Source organism: Argiope bruennichi, chromosome 11 (genome assembly GCF_947563725.1).
Source record: "Argiope bruennichi chromosome 11, qqArgBrue1.1, whole genome shotgun sequence".
In the NCBI taxonomy this organism is placed as follows: domain Eukaryota; kingdom Metazoa; phylum Arthropoda; class Arachnida; order Araneae; family Araneidae; genus Argiope; species Argiope bruennichi.
In genome coordinates, this window is record NC_079161.1 from 17624420 (window position 1) to 17650012 (window position 25593).

The 25593-nt window shown below is 25.8% G+C and overlaps 1 protein-coding gene across 1 annotated transcript; it reads right to left on the minus strand.

Annotated features, from left to right (window-relative positions):
- Nucleotides 1-25477, minus strand: LOC129957222 (crossover junction endonuclease EME1-like). Its single transcript, XM_056069449.1, has 12 exons — nt 25183-25477; nt 23658-23787; nt 22680-22793; nt 19431-19574; nt 14803-14970; nt 11677-11769; nt 11304-11422; nt 9671-9749; nt 6748-6863; nt 5510-5708; nt 3038-3094; nt 1-461 (listed from the first exon to the last, which is right to left on the minus strand). Exons 1-12 carry the CDS (start codon nt 25308-25310, stop codon nt 348-350), a joined length of 1461 nt encoding a protein of 486 aa, XP_055925424.1. The 5' UTR covers nt 25311-25477; the 3' UTR covers nt 1-347.
- Nucleotides 25478-25593: the final 116 nt, after the last annotated feature.

Genomic DNA, 25593 nt, shown 5'->3' on the forward strand with positions numbered 1-25593 from the left:
ACCACAGAAAGCTGCATATTTAAAAATAAGGATATAGTTTTATAAAAGAATAATTCAATAACTTTAAAATAAAAGATAATGATGAAACCAAAAATATAATTAAAAAAAAATACCCATGCTTTCAAATATATAAAACAAAAAGTGATAAAAGAAATATCACCTGAAGATAAAAACAGATGTACATACATATCACAGTTTAAACGATTGGTGTCTTGATTGTACAAAAGTATAAAAATTCTGTTCATTTGTTTTCTTTCACTTGAAAATGGAGATGAAGACAATACATAACAAAAATGACATGGTCATATACAAAAAATATATATACAAAAATAATATTATTGTCCCTCTTATCTTTGAAGAATTTGATTTCCATCCCTTGAATTATAAAAAAGATAAATTTTGTAAGATAATTCAGGACCAATACGACGCTGAGTACCTAACGGGCCATAATTTCTTCTGACCTAAAAAAAAATAAATATATATTATCTTGATTAATTTCAATACCAATGTACTAATATTCCAAAATACATAACATAAAACATGTAACTCAGGTATACACATGTTTGGGCCTTCTTTGCATTTAAACATATTAATATTTTAATTTATTAGAGGAAAGCGATAAACATAAAAGAGATAAAAACAAAACAGGATAAAGAAACAGCTTCATCAAAGGAAAGAATATAATAAAAAAATAATTTTCATATTATATATATAATAAAAAAATTTCATATTGAAATAATAGTGTTATGCAAAAAAGTACACAATGTGGAATTATTTTAATGTTGATGGCTTCATCAAATATAATAATATCATCTGACAACTTAACAGCTTTATTTCTTTTGCAAATCTTCTTCAAAGCTATTTTTTTATTCCCTGCCTTGTAGCTAAAATATATTTATCAACATACTTGTAGTATTCTTGATAATATATACTGCACAACTGTACAATATTCAGTGTATATTGTACTATACAACAGTACCTGTAGTATAAAAATTCTGTTCATTTTTTTCTTTCCCTTGAAAATGGAGATGAAGATAATACATTTCAGTAGGTAAATCTTATTTTAAATATCAATTTTATAAAATAGAATCAGTTTTGACTCATGAATGGGAGAATCTCAGATTCTGATAATATCACAACACCTTAACAGGTTCATTCATGCATTAAAAGTGATTACTCTATTTTTCAAAATATACATTTAAGACAAAAATTTACCAACACAAGAGCATTACACAGGCACCAAAGGAACTTGTTTTGAAAGTAAAACCATTAAGCTTTTATCGCATATTGCCATTACAGTAATAAAATTTACCAAAACAAGAGCATTACACAGGCACCAAAGGAACTTGTTTTGAAAGTAAAATCTTTAAGCTTTTATCACATATTACCATTACAGTGATAAAAGCTCAGACTAAAACATAAATTAATGCTTACTAAAAGTCTATTGTCTCCCAAATTGGAAACATCAGCTCATACTTTCTGTCCACCTTAATTGTTTTTTGCTTTTATGGTGATTTGGTCTGAGATATTGGCTTTCAAAGAAAGAGTTGCTTATACACCTTTATATGCTCATCGACTAATAGCTCATTGCCATACAGGTTCAATAGCTTATTTACATCACCTTCCAAACATAATTTCTGATATTCAACATCTTATTAACATATCTGTTAAAGGAGGTTTTTTAGCTAATGGTTTTAAAAACACTTCAAAAAAGAAAGTCTTTAATCTTGAGTAGATCTTATGCATTTATTTTATGTTAGTAAATACGAATATCTTTATATAAATTCAAAATATAAACACAATTAATAAAACATTACTTTACTTTAAATAAAAAGATACTTTTAAAAAAATTGAAATTCTAAAATAATAACATCTACTGTTTTAACATCATTGTAGGTTTTAATGAAAATAGACATTTTAAGAAATTGGGTATTACAAAAACAGAAAAATCTTAAGATTGTAGATGTCACATATGACACAGGCTTGAAACAAACAACCAAACAAAAAAAACAAAAACAAAAAAGAGCTTCATAACGTAATGTACGGTGCCATTAACACCGAGAAGTAAAACAAATATGATTAATTGAATTAATTTATACAAGTGTTTGAGATATTAAAAATATTGCAGAGTTATATAAAAAGATAATTTATTCTTCTTAAGAATGATAAGAGTTGATTCCAAAAACATTGATATCTACATTTCTGCAGAATGTGTCATGTTTGGTAGGTATTAAAACTCATTGAATTATGGAATACAAAGCTTTTCCTTTTTTTAAATATTAAAATTAGAAATTTAATGCCTGTCAATGAAGAAAAAAATATACACAGTTAATACCTCTTAATGCAATGCAAAATTTAAATGCACAGACATTAAGATATTGCTCATATGTTTCTAAGAATTTTTCCCTTCCATAAATCACAAAATTTTGTCTATAATATTTCCTTTAGTGAAAAATTGATTACCCGATACTTCTTTATTTCAGATGGACAAAAAAGCATAAAGCATAGAATACACACTTTCTGCTATATACAATATGGGCTGATATATATAGAATAAAACTAAACTGTCAGGTATACTCTGTATATTTTTAGCACAAAGTGATGAATGTAAAATTCTAAAATCCTAAAATGGGAATGGTGGCAGCTAATGGGTTAAAAATTCTTGTCTTTCCATGGAATTTCTCAATTTATAGGATTGTAGGTTAAAAGGAGTCAGTTTTTGGATAAAAATCAGGTTTTTCATTGGAGGTATCCCTATTTGAATCTTTCCCTAAAAGTGATCCTTATTAATCTCTTCAGGCAAGATTCATTTTCATTTAACCCTTAATGTAACTATTTGTTTATTCACTCTAGTTTGATATCTTTCAAAACAGATATTTCTACTTTGGATAGTTTCATTAGTGTTTTGTACACAGTAACATGTTGTGCACTCGAAATACTATGCTTTTTATATAAATTTTAACAGATCAGTGCCCTCTAATTATTACTTTTTTAGCATAAACTTTATTTCAAATTGTTTGAATATTCTTGTACTTACTACTATATCTTGCAACAACTGCTCAGCTTCTTTAGTAGAATTGCAAGCTTTGTAAGCCTAAGATATGAGAACATGAGATTAGAAAATTATCCAACGTGAAATAGACAATAATAGATTAATAACAGGAATCTATAACATTGTTATAATGAGAACATTGTAAATATATTTATAAAAAAGATGTTCTCAGATGTTTTATTTTACTACAAATTATATAGAAAAATTCCTACAAAGTAAAAAAAAAAAAGTGCTGGATACAACAATCCTCACACTTAAAATTATATCAATATGTATAACATATCAATACTTAAGCCTTTCACTTCTGTTTGACCCATATAGTCATGCAAATTCTATATTTGTGGGTTGGTTTCTGTTTTAAATCAGGAGTGCAGGATGTAAAACAAGCTATCAGTAAGGATGTCCTTCCTTTACATCTTGTACTCTTCATTTGAAACAGAAACTGGCAAGCAAATATAGAATTTGCAAGATCATTTGCACCAGATTAATAATGAAAGAGTTAAGCAATAAAGGACTGAAGAAGACTGATGTCATCTCCACTCCATAAATGAAATGTTAAAAATTTAAATCAAATTTACACCAAAAATTTATCATGTAAACATTAAAACCACGAATATTTGAAAATTTTTACATTGCTGCAATGAAGAAGTTTAGAGAATAAACTCAAAGTGCCATTTTTACTAATTGATTATAGTTTAAACTGATGAAATTTATTTCCAATATGCTTGATGTAACTAATAAATAAGAAGTTACTTTAACACTCAAAGTAAAATTCTAATAAAGGATATCAATTATCTGAAAACATAGGATAAACTTTTATTTATAGTTTCTTTTCTCTGTTGTGTTATCAAAAGAGAAAAATATCTTAATTGTACTTGAAATAAAGTAGCTTTAACAAAATAATCAAAGTATTTTTGCATTAATCAATATAGAAATGAAAACAATAAACATAACAATTTCAAATTTTAGGATTATGAAAAAGAAATTGGAAAACTGAAATGCAGAAAAGGATAAGTAAACAATTCTTAATATAAAACAAATTTAATCATTTTCACATAAATAATTCGAAAATAGTTCCTATTTCATAATTTTTTTCAATAATTTGTCTCGAGATTTGGTAGTTTAAATTCCATTGGATTTTTCTTTTTAGAATTTTGAAGAAAATTTAATTCTAATAATCCAATCTGTATTTGCAACAATGATTTTTTAATTTTATTCTCTTACTTCTTTTTTTTTAAGTAAAAATGTCACACTTGCCCAGATATGGTAATTTTTCAATTTGACTTATTCTAGATCAATTCCACTATCAGAGGATTGAAATCAATGCTTTTTTTAAAATCATGTTCCAAATACAGAATCCTATAGACAAATATATAGTTGAAACGGGTAATGACTGATATTTAATTTTTTTATATATCTTTTTTATCCTTAATTTCATACTTGGTTGCAGTTACATTTTAAATCTCGAGGGTAGAAGGTTTGAGGGCTATTCTATGTGATGGATTCTTCACTAGGAAATCTATAATGTACATAAGATTTAGAGCAAGTTAAATACATGAGGGTTAAATTCCTATGGATATAATGTGTAAGTTTGAAGAGAGTGATATACCAGGTCAAATATCATCTTTGTTATTTGATCAAATTATTCAAAATTATGAGGTCAGCATACCCAATAACATTGATCTCATAACATAACAAATTATTGAAGAATACATATTTTCAAAGAATTTTAATTACTTAAAACAAATATCTTCAAACATTACACAAAATTACTTAACAGACATTTATTAATGACTAAATATATAAGTGAACATTTTTTTAAAATCAAACACAATTTTGATGATGAAATAAATTAATACTATTATATTAAAATTTTGTTTCATTAAACAGCAAGTAGTTTTTTTTTTTTTTTTTTTTTTTAAATTATCACTGCTTATTTGAAAAAAACCCACATATTCATTTTTTTTCATGAGGAGTGACTTCACTATTTTTGTATTTATGCTGGAATAAAATTCAAGTTTCTTTTCTTTTTCTTTTTTTCTAACCATGTGAATAATGCTTTCACTCGATATATTACTGTCATTGAAGATTCAAGAAAAAGGGCCTCTTCAGCATAGTTTGTAGTTCTTTGTATATATAACACACTTTTTTTAATTTTTCTATATTGTATATATTCACTGTTTCAGTGTTCCATATTTTTTCATTTTATATCCATAATTTTGAAGTTTTTACCTAATTTCTGTAGTTGCTTGAGAGTATGGATCAATCCCAAATTAGAATGGTAATCTAACCAATATTTATATTTGCATTGGAATGAAAATCCTTGAACATAATGCTATTAAGAGTAAATCTGTGTGCTTTACTAAAATTATTTGCAAATTCACCGTGCGAAATCTCAACTACAAGAATCATTGTTAACATGATTCCTTCAATGATGTTTTTAAATATAATAATTACCTCCATTAGTATCTGTAATGAAGGATATTTAGCTACAACAGCTTCAGCAACTTCGGGAGCAACATTATTGAACTGCTGAATTTGTTGCTGCCATAATTTAATAAATCCAGTTCCATCCTTCCCAATTTTTACTGGGCAGCTGCTGTCAGCATCAGCGTACCACGAAAATGCTAAGCACTTTTGTGCCTGCTTTTCTCTCCTGGAAAAAAAAAGGCAGTAATATAATAATAATAATAATAAACCTCAAATGTCTTTGATATTTCCTTAAAAATTTGTCGAATAATCAATTTTTATAGCACTTTATATAAATTAAAATCTACTGATCATAAGGAAAATAAATAAATGAATTTACAGAAATAGCCGAGCTAAAAGGACATTAATCCCAATATATAAACAAAAAACAATATAAAAAGCAAAATTACAAATGAATGCTGAAAGTTTAAATTAATTTGGATAATGAATCTAGTCATCAAATTGTGCACACACACACTTATTTTTTTATATTTATCATAAAAAGAAATATTATATCAAATTGTTGGACGTTCAACTGAAACAGTGTCAGTAAAATTACTATCAAAAAGCCTTCTGTTTAAAATGAATATGCTTCTTGATTAAAATAAATAGGAAGTGAAATTTCATGTTAAGCTTTTTAAAATTATATTGTCATTAAAATGTCTTATTAAATCACAAGAAAATATTTTGGAAGTAGGCTCTAGGAAAGCAAGTAGAGAAAATTATTTATAATTTTATTCACAATTTAATATATTTTTAATATTAATTGGAAATTTCCATTACAAATGAAAATTGATTCCCCCCCGCTTTCAAAAGACAATAACAAGCACTTTGATATATCACTAGCTTGAAAATATTGCAGAATTTCATACTGCCATGAAATTTTCGCTTAACACTACTGCTCTTCAATTTGAAACTTGCAGTTATATAATAATGTTAAAAATTTGGTTTATAAACATCGAATAAAGAATTAACATCCATAAATGAGAAAAAAAAAATCTAGTATCTAAAATTCCAAGTTTTTTATTAATATTGAGAATTATTAATAAATATATTATGTTCCTCTATATTCATATAAAGATAAATTATAAATTCAGTATTTTAAAATTATAAAAAAACAATATTTTTCATTCTAATTTAACTCTCTGAAACATGATCATGTAATTAGATTTAAGAAAACAAGATAGTGTTTTGTTTTTTTTTTAATTTTGACACATTTACCATACCTTTGAGGAGCTTCAGCAATGGCTTTTGAAAAGCGTACAAACATTTCACCCAATTCGCGCATAGTATTTAAAAAGTTGAAATTAACAAAAGCCTGGATCTGGACTTCAGTTGTAGCCTAAAAGTAAAGGCAGCATCATTTTAGGGCAGTTTTCTATAACAATATAAAAATATCTTGAGTAGAAATTCATTAATTCAGATACAAACAATACTGTAAATAATTCATTTTTTAAAAAAATTGCCTTATTTCCTGTAGAAACCATCATGTCAATATCAAAAACTTACTTAATTTCCAGTATTTAACCATTACTAAAATAATAGCATTAAAAATTTGCTTAATTTGAATTGATATTTAATAAAGATTTGTTATAAAAAAGAATTTTTTCTTCATAATAAATCAACTACTTTCATTTATTTATATCAAAAGAAATAAAGAATTTTTAAAATAATATATGATAAGAAGAAAACTGCATGCAATGGCGTAGAAGGCTAGGTGGCATGCCAATGCATGTAGAGTTTTAACTTGTCGCTCATACATAAAATCACTCATAAAATAAATTTAATTGACAAAGCAATTAGTATTTATACAATTGTTTACATAAAAAGGGCATAATGTTAATTTTTTTGTCAGCATTTTCTATGAAGAGAAAAAGTAAAATACCTTTACATTTATAAGCCAGTTATGTACAATGTTATGTATAATGCAAGCAATTCTTTTTCATAGTGTTAGTACTCAATGCATTCTTTATATTTATTACAACACAACTTAATAAAAATTAAATTATTTACAAGCTTTGTTCTTTAATATATAACGAACTAACTATATTTTAAAATCATACTAAGAATCTCTTCTTTCTAATCTTTATGTTCTATAATTTTGAAATTGTACCATCAAAATTTATTCTTTTAGCTATATTATTTTTAAATAAGAATCAGCTAAGCTGGAAAATTGTATTTGGATCATAGAAACTCTGAAAAAATTAGTTTGAGTTTTGAAACAGTCCTTTCATAAGATGAAACACAAATACATAAAGTTAAGAAAAATCTTAATAGTTAAGCGAGATTGGATACATATCGTGCATCATACAATAAAATTAAATCATTACCGCGAAACATCATTCACTTGCAATTTGTTGCAATTAAAGGTTGTAAAGGCTCTTGGAAATTATTTAACATGTAGTAAAAATATGCTTAAACACAAAACTTGTAATTTTGGGTCATTTTCTAAGAACTGCACCTACTTTCCTGTGTCACTGATAGCACGAATATTTTAAAGGAATGGTTTCAAACAGTTTATTACACTGGAAAGAGATAAAGATTATAAAATAAAAGAAAAAAAGTGTCAACTTCTAGTTTGTTCCACGGTTAGGAATGGGATGAAAGAATCTCAAATTCTAAACATTGAAATAACATTTCTCCATGTTTCATTATATATATATATACATACACTTTTTTGTCATAAATATTAAATGATTTTGAAATCATATTTGAATTATTTTATACTGAGGAAAAAATCAACTACTTGATTACAAATGAAATTTTGTACAGTAGTCATCATAAACAATGTATCAATTTAGAAAATGTATTATATTGAAATATTTCATTCATAGGGAGATTCGAAACTTATAAAGGAGATTCAATGCTCCACAAAAAGTGAATTTAGTCTTTAATGTTGCAAAATTTTAATTTAATATTTTGTTTTGTATTTTATTTTAAATGCATTTGCTCATAATGTCATTTCTAATGATTAACAGGAAAAATATTATCAAAATATAAAAGAAAATAATGATTTTATAAATGTTCATCATAATTCTGTGGTAGAAAGAAATCTGGAAAGAATTTGGAATGGGGGGTATTACTGAAATGTAAGTATATGAAACCAACCATGGATATACTCCATAGAGGGAAGTACAAGAAATGGTGCATACCACTAGTGTTCATTGAACATTCGAAAACATAATGATATGCACAGATGTCTTTAATTATACAGCACATATTGTTCACAAGCAAAATAGTAAAAGAGTCTCTTATTTCAAACTAAACACTTAAGAACACATTTCAGTAGGGGAATTGTTATTATCTTTTTGAATTCATGAGTGGAATTTCACTAGAAATCCACAAACAAAACTGAAAAACAAATAAAATTGGCTCTATTAAAAAAAAATGTGGCTTTAAAATGTAAATTGATAAACTGAATTTAAACTTTCTTTTCAGAATGAATTTTATTGAAATTGATGTTGGACTCTGACTTCAGAAACCTATTAATCCATTTGAAATATTTAACATTTCATTCTTCTACTTTTAAGACTTTATTTGTTTGTAGATATTATTTTTAAGATTAATTTTTTTTAAAAATAATGTCTATGGATATTTTGACTCATAATTGTTTCTGATATTCATAATTTAAAATCATGCTTTTTAATGGATTTAATTCAAAATAATATAAGTCATCTAAGCTATTTGTAGCAAAGAGCAAAGATTTATTTCATCAACTTAAACTGAATAATTATTCAATTTTAGGAGGTGAGCGTATTAATCATTCTAAAAATCATGAAAAATATTATTATACTAGTTAAATTCTAATTGAATCACTTGTAAAAAAAATGTATAATTTCATTTTCTCTCTCTTATTTTATTTAAATGTATCATGATTTACTACAGATAATTGCTTCGAGTTTTATCCATACACAATATGCTGTGCAGGAAAATAAATGGGCAAAATCTTCATTTCTTTCCCCCCCCTCTTCTGTTTTGATTTCATTTTCATGATTTTATTTCATGGTACAATTTAACTGACACTCATCATTTGTCAGATGGCATTCGGGTTGTGTTGTTTGCAAAGTAGAATTAATTAAAAACTACTCTGTAAAATATATTGTATAACTTACGATGTAAATATTATTTCTTCATAAAAATATTAAATACCTCTTCAATAATGGTTTTTGAAACTTGCCTCACCATCTTTTTCATTTCAATATCACACTTATCATTCTCTTTCACAGATCTGAGAGAAGAAAGAAAACTTTAATTACAATAAAAATACAAGCAAAGTTTTTGTTCCATTTACATTAAACCATTGAAAGAAATATTTGAAAATTTATATTTTATAAAATGTACAGTTGAATATCGTAATATTTTGATTTCATAAAAAAAATTTTAAAGGCTATGATCATTAAACCTAAAATTAAACAGATTCAAATCTATTTCATAAGACATTTTATCTATATAAAAAAATCATTGTTAATTATTATCTATATTAAAAATCATAATTTATAACACAAGTATAGATATAAGACAGTTTATTAAAAGAAAATTTACTACAAGAATAGAAAATTTTATACTGAAAATTTACTTTTATTTAACACTGCTCAATACTTAATAGCAAAGAGTTTTTAGAAGAGACTTTTAAGAATATTAAAAAGGCTTTCAAAAATATAAAGAGATTTTCAAATGCAAACTATTTCCAATTCAAACATTCATTTTATTTTAGCACTGCAATCATGTTCAGAATTTTAGTTACATCATCATGGCAATATTTAGAGTATATATATGACTATATCATTAAAAATTGCAATATTTCTTTTGAGTAATGTAAAGTTTTCATGTCATACATAAAAATTATAAAGTAGCAGCATATATATATATATATATTCTCGTTTAAATTACAGAGTAAAAAACCCCCAGGGCAGATGTTAAAACAAACAAATCAATCTCTATCTATAATAATTGAGCCCATGAATGAAAACATTTGGATTTAATATATAAAATAAGCATCTTTAAACCTTTTTTAAAAAGAATCTTGTTTTAAGAAAACTTTGATGTGATTATAGAGAATTATTTAGAATTGTTTTTCAGATATAAATACCCAACAAGAATAAATGCAAAAAAAAAAAAAAAAAGTAGTCAAAATGATTAATACTAATTTTTAACAAAATTCAAAACATATGTAAAAAGTGATTAAATTTTATCAATCAGTTAGTGATTTGCCTATTATTATCTAGTAAAGAATCCAACAAAGTGAAATGCTAAAACATTTCTTAAAATTAGAATAATAGAACAACATTCAAATGAATAGTATAAGGAATATAATTTACTGAATTTTAAGATGAAGTGAAATTTTATTTTCATGCAATGCCCATTTGCTGGATGGTGGGAAAAAAATAATCAAAAATATTAATGATTTGAATAAGTTTTCATTAAATAAAAATTTCATTACAATTATAGAGTTGCCTATCTTCAGGACCAAAAATATATTCATCCCAAACATAATATTCTGAGTACAACAGTCTGCTTAATAGTGTACCAAAAAGTTGACAAATAAAAATTGACCTTTATTGAATTAGATACACATTGAATGTTATCTCAAAACATAACATGTTTTAAGCTTACTTTAGAAACAATTATTGGAAAAGGTCATTATACAATATAGTAAAAAAAAAAAAAAAATTGTAAAATTGAAATTAAGAATGTAAATCTTCTAATCTTTTCAACTTATTTTCGACAAAAATTTAAACTTTTCTTAAAATTATCAGACTTGTCTGGAATGTAACATCATTACCTTTGATACTTATCTAAGCCAACAACAGTGCAAGTAATATCCATTTGAGGAAAAGCAATCTTAATGTTGGTAATATAATCCACTAGAGTTAATTCATTGGCCATTTTTCCTTTAGATTTCTATTAAAAAATCAAACAACAATTGTTAATATTTTTATTCATTAAAACATACACACTTCGACAATATAAATTTTATCTTTGAAAGTGCATCATTAGATTATATGTATATGGTCTCCATTTCCAATACTGAATTAGAATGAAAAATAATATTCATGCAATAAAAAAAAAATTATGTAAATTCTGAAGAATTACAATAATTCATTTAATTTGTAAAGATTAAGTAGTTTTTCAGAACAGAATTCAATTTATCTTACCTGCATATATGCATAAACCATCTTGATGAAATTTTCACTTGGAATAACTAATACTAACACATTTTCTAGTTGTTCTTTTTCCAACTTTATAACCTACAAAAATTAATTCCAAGTTGAAAAATGTATTGAGATAAAGAGATGTTATAAATGTTTTATACTAGCAACCTTTGGCAACCAACTGGTTCGCCACAGATATTGGTTCTATTTAATTTCAATTAAATTCCTTTAGATAAAGCTGCATAACAATGATTCATTCGCAACAATGAAAATAATGTTTCGAAATCTAACATTTACTTATTAAAGATGAATGCAAGTGTGTGTGTTCTCGCTCAACAGGCCAGACTGTTAGAGCAAGAGCTATCAAACTTGGTACATAATACTTTGAAATGTGCACTTTGGGCCATGTTTTGATTAGAATTTCCATTAGTAAAAAATTAAGAGAAACTTTGGCATCTTTCCATGATAACTTCCAAAAATATTACAGCAAAAAAAAAAAAAAAAAAAAAAAAAGGTTTTGGATCATCTTAAAAGTTAAAATTTTTTTTTCAAATATAAAATGTTTTAATCTATAAATTATGTTTCTATTTTTAATGAATTAAAATATATTTCAATTTTATATTTTAACAATTTATTTTGTCCAAAATGAATTTTAAATTAATTTGCATGCGTATAATTAGTGTGTGTGTGTGCGGGGGAGGGGGGGGGATAAGCTTTTATCATGTTACCTTATATTGGCAAAAGGTCAAATTAACTTAATCTTTTAACTCGTACTGTAAACTAATCATAGGAAATTCAACAAATTTGTATGAAACATAATAAATGTGATATTTTGTATTAAAAAAATGTCAGAAAAAAAAATTTCCAGACACATTTTAAAATATGTTATTAATTCAATAATTTAGTTTTATTTAATGCATACAGATTTTAAAATTCACAGGATATCCACTCTAAAACAGAGCTCAACAGCTAATTTCTAAAACTTTATTAATTGACATATATATCTAATAAAAAGTAGTCTAAATGAAATAAATAATCTTATTTTATGAGTTTGAATCAATACATGTTCTCATGAATTACATACTTTAAATTTTTATACAGAACCTTTATTCTGTGAGTCATATTTCAAAAAATGTTTCCTGATACACTAATATTTTAAATTTAAAAAGGTCTAATTTTTTTTCAATCAAAACTGATTGAGTTATGAAAATTTGAATGTGTCTATTCTATAAAAACGTTCAATTTTAGATCTCTCCATCTACATAAAAATACACCAGTCAGCATTTGGACTTCCCCAAGATTGATTGTCCAAAATAATGAAATTGTCAATTGTCTTAAAATAATAATGTTCAAAACTTCAAATAATAATATAATTTAGTCAGGCTTGAGCACAAAAGATTGAAACATTAGATTGTCAAGATAATTTTACTAAGTATGATTAATATGATTACAGGGTTGTATAAAATTTAGACTTCATAAATGTTTTCACAAGTACATTTACTGATTGAAAGAAAATTAAATATTATTTACCACATTTAAATCTTTTTGTAGATAAAACTGAATTTTATGATGAATCAGAGAATTTTTTTTATTAAATAATTCTTTGAAATATTGCATGAATTATTTAAATAATATTCTGTTGTACACATAAGATTATAATGCTAAAGATTCAATTATCCATAGCCTATATTTTTAAAAATATGTTTAGTTTCAGAAAGACAAAGCTTTTGTATTTATTAATTTTATATCTTCCATTTTAAATTTAAATCTAATGGCAGATAACAGCAAATTACAGAGATATATTGAACAATGAGCAAAATATCTTAATGTTTCTATAATAATATGAGTTATATGACTGTTGAAATATGAAGCTTAAATCATTTTGCTGAAAATACAGCAAAATATTTAAATACAGAAGCTATTAAAGTACATTAAAAATTTAGAGAGCCCTCTGGATTGCCAGTTAGTTTAAAAGTATGTTTAAAAGTTAAGCTAAAGAAATTTCCAGTAACTAAATTCGTATCATAAAAAATATAACTTTTTTATTGTAAAACAGCATAAAAATCGGTTTTGTGTATAAATACTTTCAAAAGTTACGGGAAAAAGGGGGGAGGGGTCTATTTTTTTAAAAAAAAAATATCACACTAAAGTGCACATTTCCTATTGTTAAAATATATATGGGTCAAATGAAGTCACCAGAACTTGAAAGAAGTAAGAGATTGGGACTTAAAGCAACAATGGGAGTGGTCTGTAGGAAGTTATAAAACACACACAGAGAGTGAGAGAGAGAGAGAATTCAAAATATAACAGGAAATGCAAAATTATAACCCACATCTAATAGTATTACAGAAACATGATGACATTATTCATTGATATTACATATATTAGTTTATTGACAAATCGAAGAAACATTTATAATTCAGAAAATTTATTATTTCTGACAATAATAGTCTACTGTATATGAAAATCTTAAACAAAATGAACTTTCATACACAAATAAAATAATTGGTGTGTATGTACTAAGAACTGAAATGAATTATATGCTTTTAAAGGTCACATTATAGTGAAAATTACATTAGATTTATGTACATGTATTAAACTGAAACATCTAAATTCATTTTGAAACTGCCTCCTCCTCCCCCCCCAAAAAAACATGTTTAATAGAGGATTTTTTTTGTTGCATTTTTTTAAAAATTGCATCTTTTGAAAAAAAAATCAATTTTTTAAAATTAAAATTAAATTTTAAATTGCACCTTTATTTATACACAATTTTTGCAACTAAATAATGAAATCAATACACACTATCTAGCAAGGCATTAAATTCTCTTTCAAACATTATATATAGCATTTTTAATAAATAATATAAAACATTTTGAAGATACATTTTTATTTCTAACTGTATTTTTTTTCTTCTACGATATAATAATATATAAAACCACAGAAAAAGCAAGGTGGGAAAAAAAAAATGTCCAATCCAATCAAGGTTAAATTTTTACCTTTGTACAGAAACTGATAATCAATTCTTTTATCCATTTTTGGACTGATACATATATTATGCCAACGAGTTGTTAGCATTTCCTGTCATGACTTAATAAATTATATAAAAATAAATTCATTTAGATAACTTACCTCGCCATTTTCAACTGTAACATCAACAGTTGTTCTATACCAGATCACAGACATATTAATAGGATTTTCTTCAATATTATATCTTATATTTGATTCATCTAAAGCAAAATATATATCTTCACTTTCATTTTCAAAAATTATACTTTGATCTATGAGAATTTTCATACCCTATAAGATAACAAAAAAAAAAAAAAAATTCAAAGACAATATAAAATAATAAATTATAGCCACACAAAAATCTTAAAACCAACATTTAAAATTTTATAAAATCTTTCATATCTCATTCCAAACAACAAAATTCAAAAGCAGAAGCTACATAGAAAATTGATTAAAAAATAAAACAGTAGTAAACCCTTTAACTATTCCAAACTAAAAGATTTCAGGAAAGCAGTAGAGTTCGAAAAATCAATAATATGAATATACACAGATGACTTTCATATGTTGAAATATACAGTAGGAAAACAAATATTTCAATAACAATCAACCAGTGTCTTTTAACTTATGACATGTAATCTTCCATGATATAAGAAAGAAAAATATTTATATCTCTAATTTAAAAGATATCATTCATACAATCAAATAATATTTTAACTTGGTTTTCTTTTAGCTGACAATAGTCAAAACTTCAATTTTATATCTATTTTTCAAATTAGGGATAATTTTTTTTTAATAGAAAGACTCTTTAATATTTAGATTCCATAAGAAATCTAAAACAAGAATATTACCTTAGCAAAATGTGATCTTTCAAAATGAATTTTTACTGTAATATATATATACTAGCCGCCTTTGGCGACCAGCCGGTTCGCCAATCTTAATGCTCGTTAAAATTTTAATAATTAAATATTTTATGTAATTCCTACTTTAATAGCTTCTTCATCAAATATTTTAAAGCTTCAAATTTTGATAGTCACGTAATTCACTCATAATAATATAAAGTCCTTCAGCCATAACATAATATGTATCTCTCTAATTTTCTGTTAGTTCCGGTAGAATTTATGCTTAAAATTAAAATGGAAATGACTAAACTGCAATTAATATAATAATATTTTTTACTGAAACAAAGCATTTTTTTAATAATATGATTACTGATAATAGAGTCACTGAGCGTTTAAACTTTATGGGCACTAAAGAATATCTTTCTTAAGTTATGTAATATCTCAAGAATTTGTCAACAAAATTCTCTCAGATTCATCATGAACAGATCGATTAATAAACAATGTTTCATTTTAAATGCATTAAACACTAAGAAAAAATGAATCTTTTAAAATAATCGGTCGAAAACAGGTTTCAAAAAACTACTTAAAAAACGATGTACTTAAAACTATAAGCATATATCAAAAAATATATAACTAACATAAATATTGATTAAAAAATAAAACAGTAGTAAACCCTTTAACTATTCCAAACTAAAAGATTTCAGGAAAGCAGTAGAGTTCGAAAAATCAATAATATGAATATACACAGATGACTTTCATATGTTGAAATATACAGTAGGAAAACAAATATTTCAATAACAATCAACCAGTGTCTTTTAACTTATGACATGTAATCTTCCATGATATAAGAAAGAAAAATATTTATATCTCTAATTTAAAAGATATCATTCATACAATCAAATAATATTTTAACTTGGTTTTCTTTTAGCTGACAATAGTCAAAACTTCAATTTTATATCTATTTTTCAAATTAGGGATAATTTTTTTTTAATAGAAAGACTCTTTAATATTTAGATTCCATAAGAAATCTAAAACAAGAATATTACCTTAGCAAAATGTGATCTTTCAAAATGAATTTTTACTGTAATATATATATACTAGCCGCCTTTGGCGACCAGCCGGTTCGCCAATCTTAATGCTCGTTAAAATTTTAATAATTAAATATTTTATGTAATTCCTACTTTAATAGCTTCTTCATCAAATATTTTAAAGCTTCAAATTTTGATAGTCACGTAATTCACTCATAATAATATAAAGTCCTTCAGCCATAACATAATATGTATCTCTCTAATTTTCTGTTAGTTCCGGTAGAATTTATGCTTAAAATTAAAATGGAAATGACTAAACTGCAATTAATATAATAATATTTTTTACTGAAACAAAGCATTTTTTTAATAATATGATTACTGATAATAGAGTCACTGAGCGTTTAAACTTTATGGGCACTAAAGAATATCTTTCTTAAGTTATGTAATATCTCAAGAATTTGTCAACAAAATTCTCTCAGATTCATCATGAACAGATCGATTAATAAACAATGTTTCATTTTAAATGCATTAAACACTAAGAAAAAATGAATCTTTTAAAATAATCGGTCGAAAACAGGTTTCAAAAAACTACTTAAAAAACGATGTACTTAAAACTATAAGCATATATCAAAAAATATATAACTAACATAAATATTGATTAAAAAATAAAACAGTAGTAAACCCTTTAACTATTCCAAACTAAAAGATTTCAGGAAAGCAGTAGAGTTCGAAAAATCAATAATATGAATATACACAGATGACTTTCATATGTTGAAATATACAGTAGGAAAACAAATATTTCAATAACAATCAACCAGTGTCTTTTAACTTATGACATGTAATCTTCCATGATATAAGAAAGAAAAATATTTATATCTCTAATTTAAAAGATATCATTCATACAATCAAATAATATTTTAACTTGGTTTTCTTTTAGCTGACAATAGTCAAAACTTCAATTTTATATCTATTTTTCAAATTAGGGATAATTTTTTTTTAATAGAAAGACTCTTTAATATTTAGATTCCATAAGAAATCTAAAACAAGAATATTACCTTAGCAAAATGTGATCTTTCAAAATGAATTTTTACTGTAATATATATATACTAGCCGCCTTTGGCGACCAGCCGGTTCGCCAATCTTAATGCTCGTTAAAATTTTAATAATTAAATATTTTATGTAATTCCTACTTTAATAGCTTCTTCATCAAATATTTTAAAGCTTCAAATTTTGATAGTCACGTAATTCACTCATAATAATATAAAGTCCTTCAGCCATAACATAATATGTATCTCTCTAATTTTCTGTTAGTTCCGGTAGAATTTATGCTTAAAATTAAAATGGAAATGACTAAACTGCAATTAATATAATAATATTTTTTACTGAAACAAAGCATTTTTTTAATAATATGATTACTGATAATAGAGTCACTGAGCGTTTAAACTTTATGGGCACTAAAGAATATCTTTCTTAAGTTATGTAATATCTCAAGAATTTGTCAACAAAATTCTCTCAGATTCATCATGAATAGATCGATTAATAAACAATGTTTCATTTTAAATGCATTAAACACTAAGAAAAAATGAATCTTTTAAAATAATCGGTCGAAAACAGGTTTCAAAAAACTACTTAAAAAACGATGTACTTAAAACTATAAGCATATATCAAAAAATATATAACTAACATAAATACAATTTAATTACAAAAGCATGCAATTAGCCTAAAAGTAATTTAAATCATTGAAAACAGGTTAAAAAAAACTACTTAAAAAACGATGTACTTAAAACTATAAGCATATACAAAAAATATATAACTAACATAAATTCAATTTACTTACAAAAGCCTACAACTAACCTAAAAGTAATTTAAATCGTCCGTTGATAATGGTTGCCATGCCAACAATCAGAACACAGTGCGCATGCGTGAATTTTCTTCGCCTTTTACGGTAACGCAAATGCGTGAATTTTTCTACTCCAGTTGGGGTAACGCTATGCAGATTATACATTTTTAATTTCCTTTATTCTGTGTTATTTTAATTCAAAAGTACTCCAGAATGAATCTGAAACATGGATTAATTAACAATGTTTAATTTTAAATGCATAAAACATTAAGAAAATAAACAGAATCGTTTGAAATAATCCGCCGAAAAATCTTAAACCTAGCCTCATTACTGTTGGGAGAAAAAAAGAACTAAAGCCTAAATCATTTGGCGTTGGGGAAAATGGAAGATTATTTTGGCGAAAAAGTTGGCGGTGGGGAAAATGGAAGATTTTTTTGGCGGGAAAGTTAGTTTTTAATTAATAATTAAAATTCTAATTAAAATTTCAAAAAAAGGGACCCCAGGTGCACATTCCCGACCTCTAAGGTATACATGTACCAAATTTGGTAGCTGTATGTCAAATGACCTGGCCTGTAGAGTGCCAACACACACACACACACACACATTGAGCTTTATTATAAGTATATAGATATATATATAATGTAGAGCTTAGAAATGGAAAGATATATAACTTTTAAGCCTTTGATCTACAGAAAATTATTAATTTCAGGAAAGAAAAATTAGAATAAATCGAATTCAATTTAACATTCTAAACAGCTAAATCCTTATCTTGAATAGCTTTGATTTCTTAGAGTTTGACTTTTAAATATGATAAATCTACCTTTTATATGTAACAAAATGGAATCACTTAAAGATTGTTTTCACCTGTAAATTCTAGGAAAATGCATAAATCAACACAAATTTGTTATTTTGAAGATAAACATTTTAATGAAAAATGGAAAAAGCCAGTTCAACAATGTAGAGTTAATAATGGACATTAAAAAATAACTTTTAATTTTTTAAAGATACAATGACCAGATTAATTGATTCTTTAGTAAAAATTACCTTTAAACATTCATCTGGCTTTTTACTTTTTTGAATTTCTTTTTCAGATGCTTTTATAGCTTTAGCTAATTCTTTTTCCTTCTTTTTTTCTTCTCTCAATTTAAGTCTTTCCAATTTTGCAACTTCTTTCTCTGAATCTGTATCCTAAAAGAGACGACAAAATTATTTTTTTCATACAATTCTAAAATTTATATACACACAAAGAAAAGAAGATTACATTGATAGATAAATGTAATCTTAGGTTTAGCATTTAAAATGCTTTTCAAAGCAATATCTTAAAAATTGTGTTGTTTTTATAAGTATTGTCAATTCATCTACATAGTGTGTGGGAATGTTTCATTCAAAAATGCTTTATTTATTCAAGGTCAGTCTTCAATTGATTAAATCAACTGTTTACAAAGGGATTCCATGATTAATTTCTATGTCATAATGCAATACACTGTTAGTTCTGGTGAGTGGGGAAACATAAGCAAGGTCAGTCTTCAATTGGTTAAATCAACTGTTTACAAAGGGATTCCATGATTAATTTCTGTGTCATAATGCAATACACTGTTAGTTCTGGTGAGTGGGGAAACATAAGCAAGGTCAGTCTTCAATTGATTAAATCAACTGTTTACAAAGGGATTCCATGATTAATTTCTATGTCATAATGCAATACACTGTTAGTTCTGGTGAGTGGGGAAACATAAGCAAGGTCAGTCTTCAATTGATTAAATCAACTGTTTACAAAGGGATTCCATGATTAATTTCTATATCATAATGCAATACACTGTTAGTTCTGGTGAGTGGGGAAACATAAGCAAGGCAAGCAAGCCCTATACCTTAAATATCATTAGCAGTAATGATATTTAGGTATAGCAAATTCAAGAGATCTAGATATTTTTGTTTTCTTCACTTAAGATTTTTGGTTTCCCAACATATAATTTTTTAGTAGATTTTTTCCTTATTTTCTTAAATATAAATAAAATAGGGGGAGAATTCATGTATGTAGTTTTTTTTCTAAGGCCCGAACTATGGAAAGATGTTAAAATAAGCTCATTAAAGGATCATATTATGTTACAGAAATGCAATTCTGTTTGGGTCAAGGCATAAAAAAGGGGAGGGGTGAATATTGATGAATTATAATAACCTTCAAAAATTGTGCAGTTCAGTCAGTTCAAACTCAATCGTGAAAGGAGAAACTTGACAGTTTTGTCAATTGTATATTTATTTCTTCAGTGTGGGAGCAGGGCAGGATAGGCTTGATTATTTTCAAATTTAAATAAGGGGAAACAGTCAACAAAAACGATTTTTTACATGCAGATTCACATATTTACATACAGAAAATTCAAACAAAAAATCAGCATTTTTACTGAATGTTTCTTCCAAGAATCATGAAAAATATTTAGGAAAAAGGTTCTCTTCTGTTTTCAATCAGCTGCAAATATAATACATATTTGAATGACAGGAATACTCCCAATTATTTGATAAATTCAAAAGAGAATTTGCTAATTTGACATTATTTTTGCTGTAATTAGCATAATACTTATTCTGAAAATATATATTATTCAATATAGGTTCAAAATCTGATTCTTTATTCAACTAAAATAAAGATTTTTCTTAAATCACCTCAAAGTCATTAAAATGCAGCAAGATATCAATTTTATTTCATTCTTGTAAGTTGACACATATGCAAATTCATACTGAAACATCTATTCGCTTAAAGTTTACATGTTCATTGTTTTCCATTATATCCAAATATACAAATTACGTAGCAGACTTTTTTTAAATAGGATTCTCAAAAAGTCCAAGGGACTCGGCTGATAAAGTATACGAGTTCTAAATAAATTAGCACACAGGGACATTTAAATATACAGAAATAATGCATTAAACAAAATCTAAATTATTACAATAAAATGAAAAACAAGAGCATGGAAGCAACATATTGTTACAAATCTGTAATTTTGCTACCCGGCCCGAATAGTGTCATCGTAAGAAAGACAATTGTACGATCTGTCCTGTGCATGTTGAGTGGATGCTGCGTCAATAACATCAGAGCTTGGCGACAAATTTGGCGAGCATTTGGCGGTTTGGCGATGAATTTGGCAAGTTTGGCGACTAAATGGATACTACTGGAAAGTTCGAGAACTTTCACGATCCATCCACTAAGACCCAAGATACAGCCAGGTACGCCCTGATTGGTCCGAAGATTCCAGACCCGCATCCCGGAACTATAAAAGACGGGAACTCTGAAGTCGTGTCGTGTGTATGGGAAGAAGTTGTGTGGATCGTCAAAAGTTATGTGTGTGTGAGAGGAGTCGGAGTCGCCAACAAATAAGAGAAATTAGAGGATGAGACAGCAAACAAATTGCTGAACTAATGAACTATTAGAGATTGAATGCGCTGCGTCATTAAGATTAATTGACGGTATTTGTAGTAGAAAAATTTTTCGTAACAATATAACAAGCATGATAATCAGTAGAGTAAAAACAAACCAATTTTCAAAAGTGAAGCAATAAACTGAAACAACATACAACTGAGCAAGTAAGGACGTAAAAATATATTAAGATACTAAAAATTTAACCTACTGCTCTTTCACCTCTGATAAAAATTTAATGTAAAATAACAACAAATTAGTTACTTAATTGAATATTGTTTTCAACATGAAATAAAAATTATAAAATATATATTAATGATACGTTGCAAAACTTCAAATAAATAAAAGTGCCACTTTTTTGCCCAATTACATAAACTTTTAATTTTAATACAAGTAAAGAATATTTTAGGCCTTTGCTTTTTGAAACTGTCATCAATAATGAGGTTGAAGTTCAAGTCAGCACACAATCTCTCTCTCTCCCTATATATATATATATATATATATATATATATATATATATATATATATATATATATATATATATATATATATATATATATAGATAGATAGATAGATAGATAGATAGAGAGAGAGAGAGAGAGAGAGAGAACAATGAGATGATATATATCTCCATGAATTTAAAATCAAACAGATCAACATATACAAGGTATAAATATTAAATTTCAAAATTTTGATTTAAAGAAAACTGAGAATCTAACAACACCAGACCATTTTGTTATTAAAACTGTCAGTTCGTAATTGCAGAGTACATGCCAAATTCATGAAATCAAACACAATGAACATAAATGTGTTTAAAAAAAAATCCTTTTTTTAAATTTTTAAACAAGTACATAATCATATGCCTGGTTTAAAACACACATTTTTATACTTACCAATTTTGCTTTAGTCTTTTTAACTTTCTTAGGAATGGAAGCCGAGGCTATTTTAAATTCATCATCACTTTCTGGACTAATTGCAGGATGATGTATGTTTAGTAAATCTTTCAGCTTAAAAAAGAAATTCGTGCACAATTAAATGGCAAAAATATGAAAAGCAGCAAGTATTGAATAAATTGCATGTCTTTAAAACTGTACCTCACAACAAATTCAAATTTTATTAAAATGAATAAACTAATAATGAATAATTGTTAACAAATTTCAAGTTTATTTTAAAGAGTAAACAAATATAAAAAAAATCTATATAGTCTTAATTTTTCTCTGAAAAATTAAGACTGAATGTTGAAAATGAATGCAGAATTTAAAATATAAAAAAAGATAATCCAAATTCTGCTACAAGTCCATGAAATGCCTTATATTAGGCTTATTTTATACCTCACACAGAACATTCTATTTCAAATCTGATTTACCAAAAGTGTACTTGAAAATTCAAAACATAAATGCTTTTTAAAATCATGAAATAAAATTTTAAAAAGATAAAAAAAAAATTTAGTACCTAGTTATAAATCCTAACACAACGTAATCATAAATGGTACAAAAATATCATAGTTATTATGAGGGTTTGTATTTATTACTCAAAATACTAAAAATTAAATTGAAACTTATAAAAAAAATACAAAGCAAAACTTGAATGAATTATAAACATCTGTCTACATAGCACACAAATTAATAAAATATTTAATTTTGCACGTTTTTAAGGGCTTTCAAAACTTACTATTTGATGAGTGCCTAAAACACAATAAATTAAGCATTAAGGAATTATAAGTTGACTATATTCTTTTGTACCTGAAAATCATACAGGGAAGTACTTTATGGCAAATAGAAACTGTCAGTTTATTGGTATTTCTTTAAACTTACATATTTATATAAACTCAGAGACTGATTAATTAGAATTTCAAAAGAAAACACACTTACATCTGGTAATTCATCACCCGAGCTTCCATCAAAATAAGATTTTATTTTTTCCACTTCTTTATTTAAATCCCCACTTTCATCATCTGACACAGAATGAAATCTTTTCTTCACAGCAGGTGGAGAACTAGGTCTATAAATCAATTCAAATGAATTTCTTATACATTACTGAAATTAAAACTAAAGTGTATAGTAATGACATGAAATGCTCTACACTGAGAGAAAGAAAATCAATCATAAAAAAAATATATTGTTTCTCTTTTATTTAAACATTATTGGACTAGCTATTGTTTCTGGCAATCAGTTGTTAATGCAATGACTTCACTGAGTTTTTGGTACTTGTGTATTAACCACATGCATGGGTAAATTTTAATCTTAATCCACATATCATTAGTGAACATAGTCAGTAAACTAAAATAATATCTGATAATTAATCACTGACATTTAGTTAATACACAAGCTCTAAGTTTTCTAAGAACAAACACTTCAGTCAACTGAATTGGAAATAATTTTGAATTTGTACTAAAAAAACATAACAAAAAAAAATTTAAAAAAAACTTTGCCTGTATTAAAAAACTGAATTGGAAAATCAACTAAAATAATTTTCGGGGTTTGATTTTTAAAAAGAATCAAATTTATAAATATGCATCTTTTTCACTAACTATTATTATATAACTTCAGGATTATATTAAATTGATCTATAAAATAATTCAATACAACTACTGAAACTTCTGTATTATTACTACAAAATCAAAGGCAGGTTAGGAAAAAGTTTCTTGTGTTTTTAATATTATTATAAGTAGTTGCTTTATTTTATTGTATTAATACTGCAATGAAATAAGATGTAGAGATAACAATTAGTAGCTTTGCTTCAATATCGATATTACTATTATTTATATGCTACCGACTAACATTTAATTTAATAGCATGCCATTGGTGAACTTTAATAATCTCAGGTTACTGTCAAATATAATCGACATATTTTTGATGATTATTTGCAGACAAAAATAAACATAATATATTTGCTGCATTTTGTTATTGATTTAAAAAAAAGATGTTAATCAAATAATATGTACAATGTTTAACCTCGTAAATACATATTATAAGATTACTGCTTTTTTTCTTTATTTATATAATTTAAACTGGAGTCTGCAATTTTTTTTTTTTTTTTTGGACAACAGACTGGTGATAAATTTCTGTCAGTAAAAATAAAAATTTGTATTGTAAAACACAACAGAATACAAATAGTCTCTTAATCTTATTCGTCTTAATGCTACACTAAAAACTGATACAAATGTAAGAAGTACAAAAGTAGGAGTAAAACTAATACAAATGTGATTCCTAATTTCACAAATAATCAGACTGCAACCAGGAAATTAATCAAAAGTCTTATAAAAGAATGTTTGTTCAGTTTATAAAGAATCAATCATAAAGCATTAAAAACATCAGTGGATATCAAGATTTTGATTTCTTCCCATTCATTAGAAATTTCAAAATGACTTTTCGATGGAAAATATTTTAAACTTACAAGTGAATTTTGTTTCCTTCTTTCTGTTTGCCCATTAATAATATTCTATCTTGAAGAGACAAAAGTTCTTCCCCATCATCATCATTATCTGAAAAAGTTAGATCAACAATTTGCGGCTGAATATCCATTGCATAAATTATTACACTCAACTAATTTTTATAGTGATGAAAACAAATGTTTTTAATATTAAAAATTGAAACAATTCGTTTCAAATCAATTTTATATCAGCGTTGGAGTGTTTGCGCATTATGAATTTGAGTTTATTTGAAAGTTCGATCAGCCCGCTTTCAATAAAAAAAACAAACCTTGAAAGAGAGCTAATGGTAAACAGTTGCCAAAGCCCAAATTAAGAAGATTTTGTAATTTAATATGTGTCCTGTCAAATTTATTTTAATTTTCTTTCTCTATATA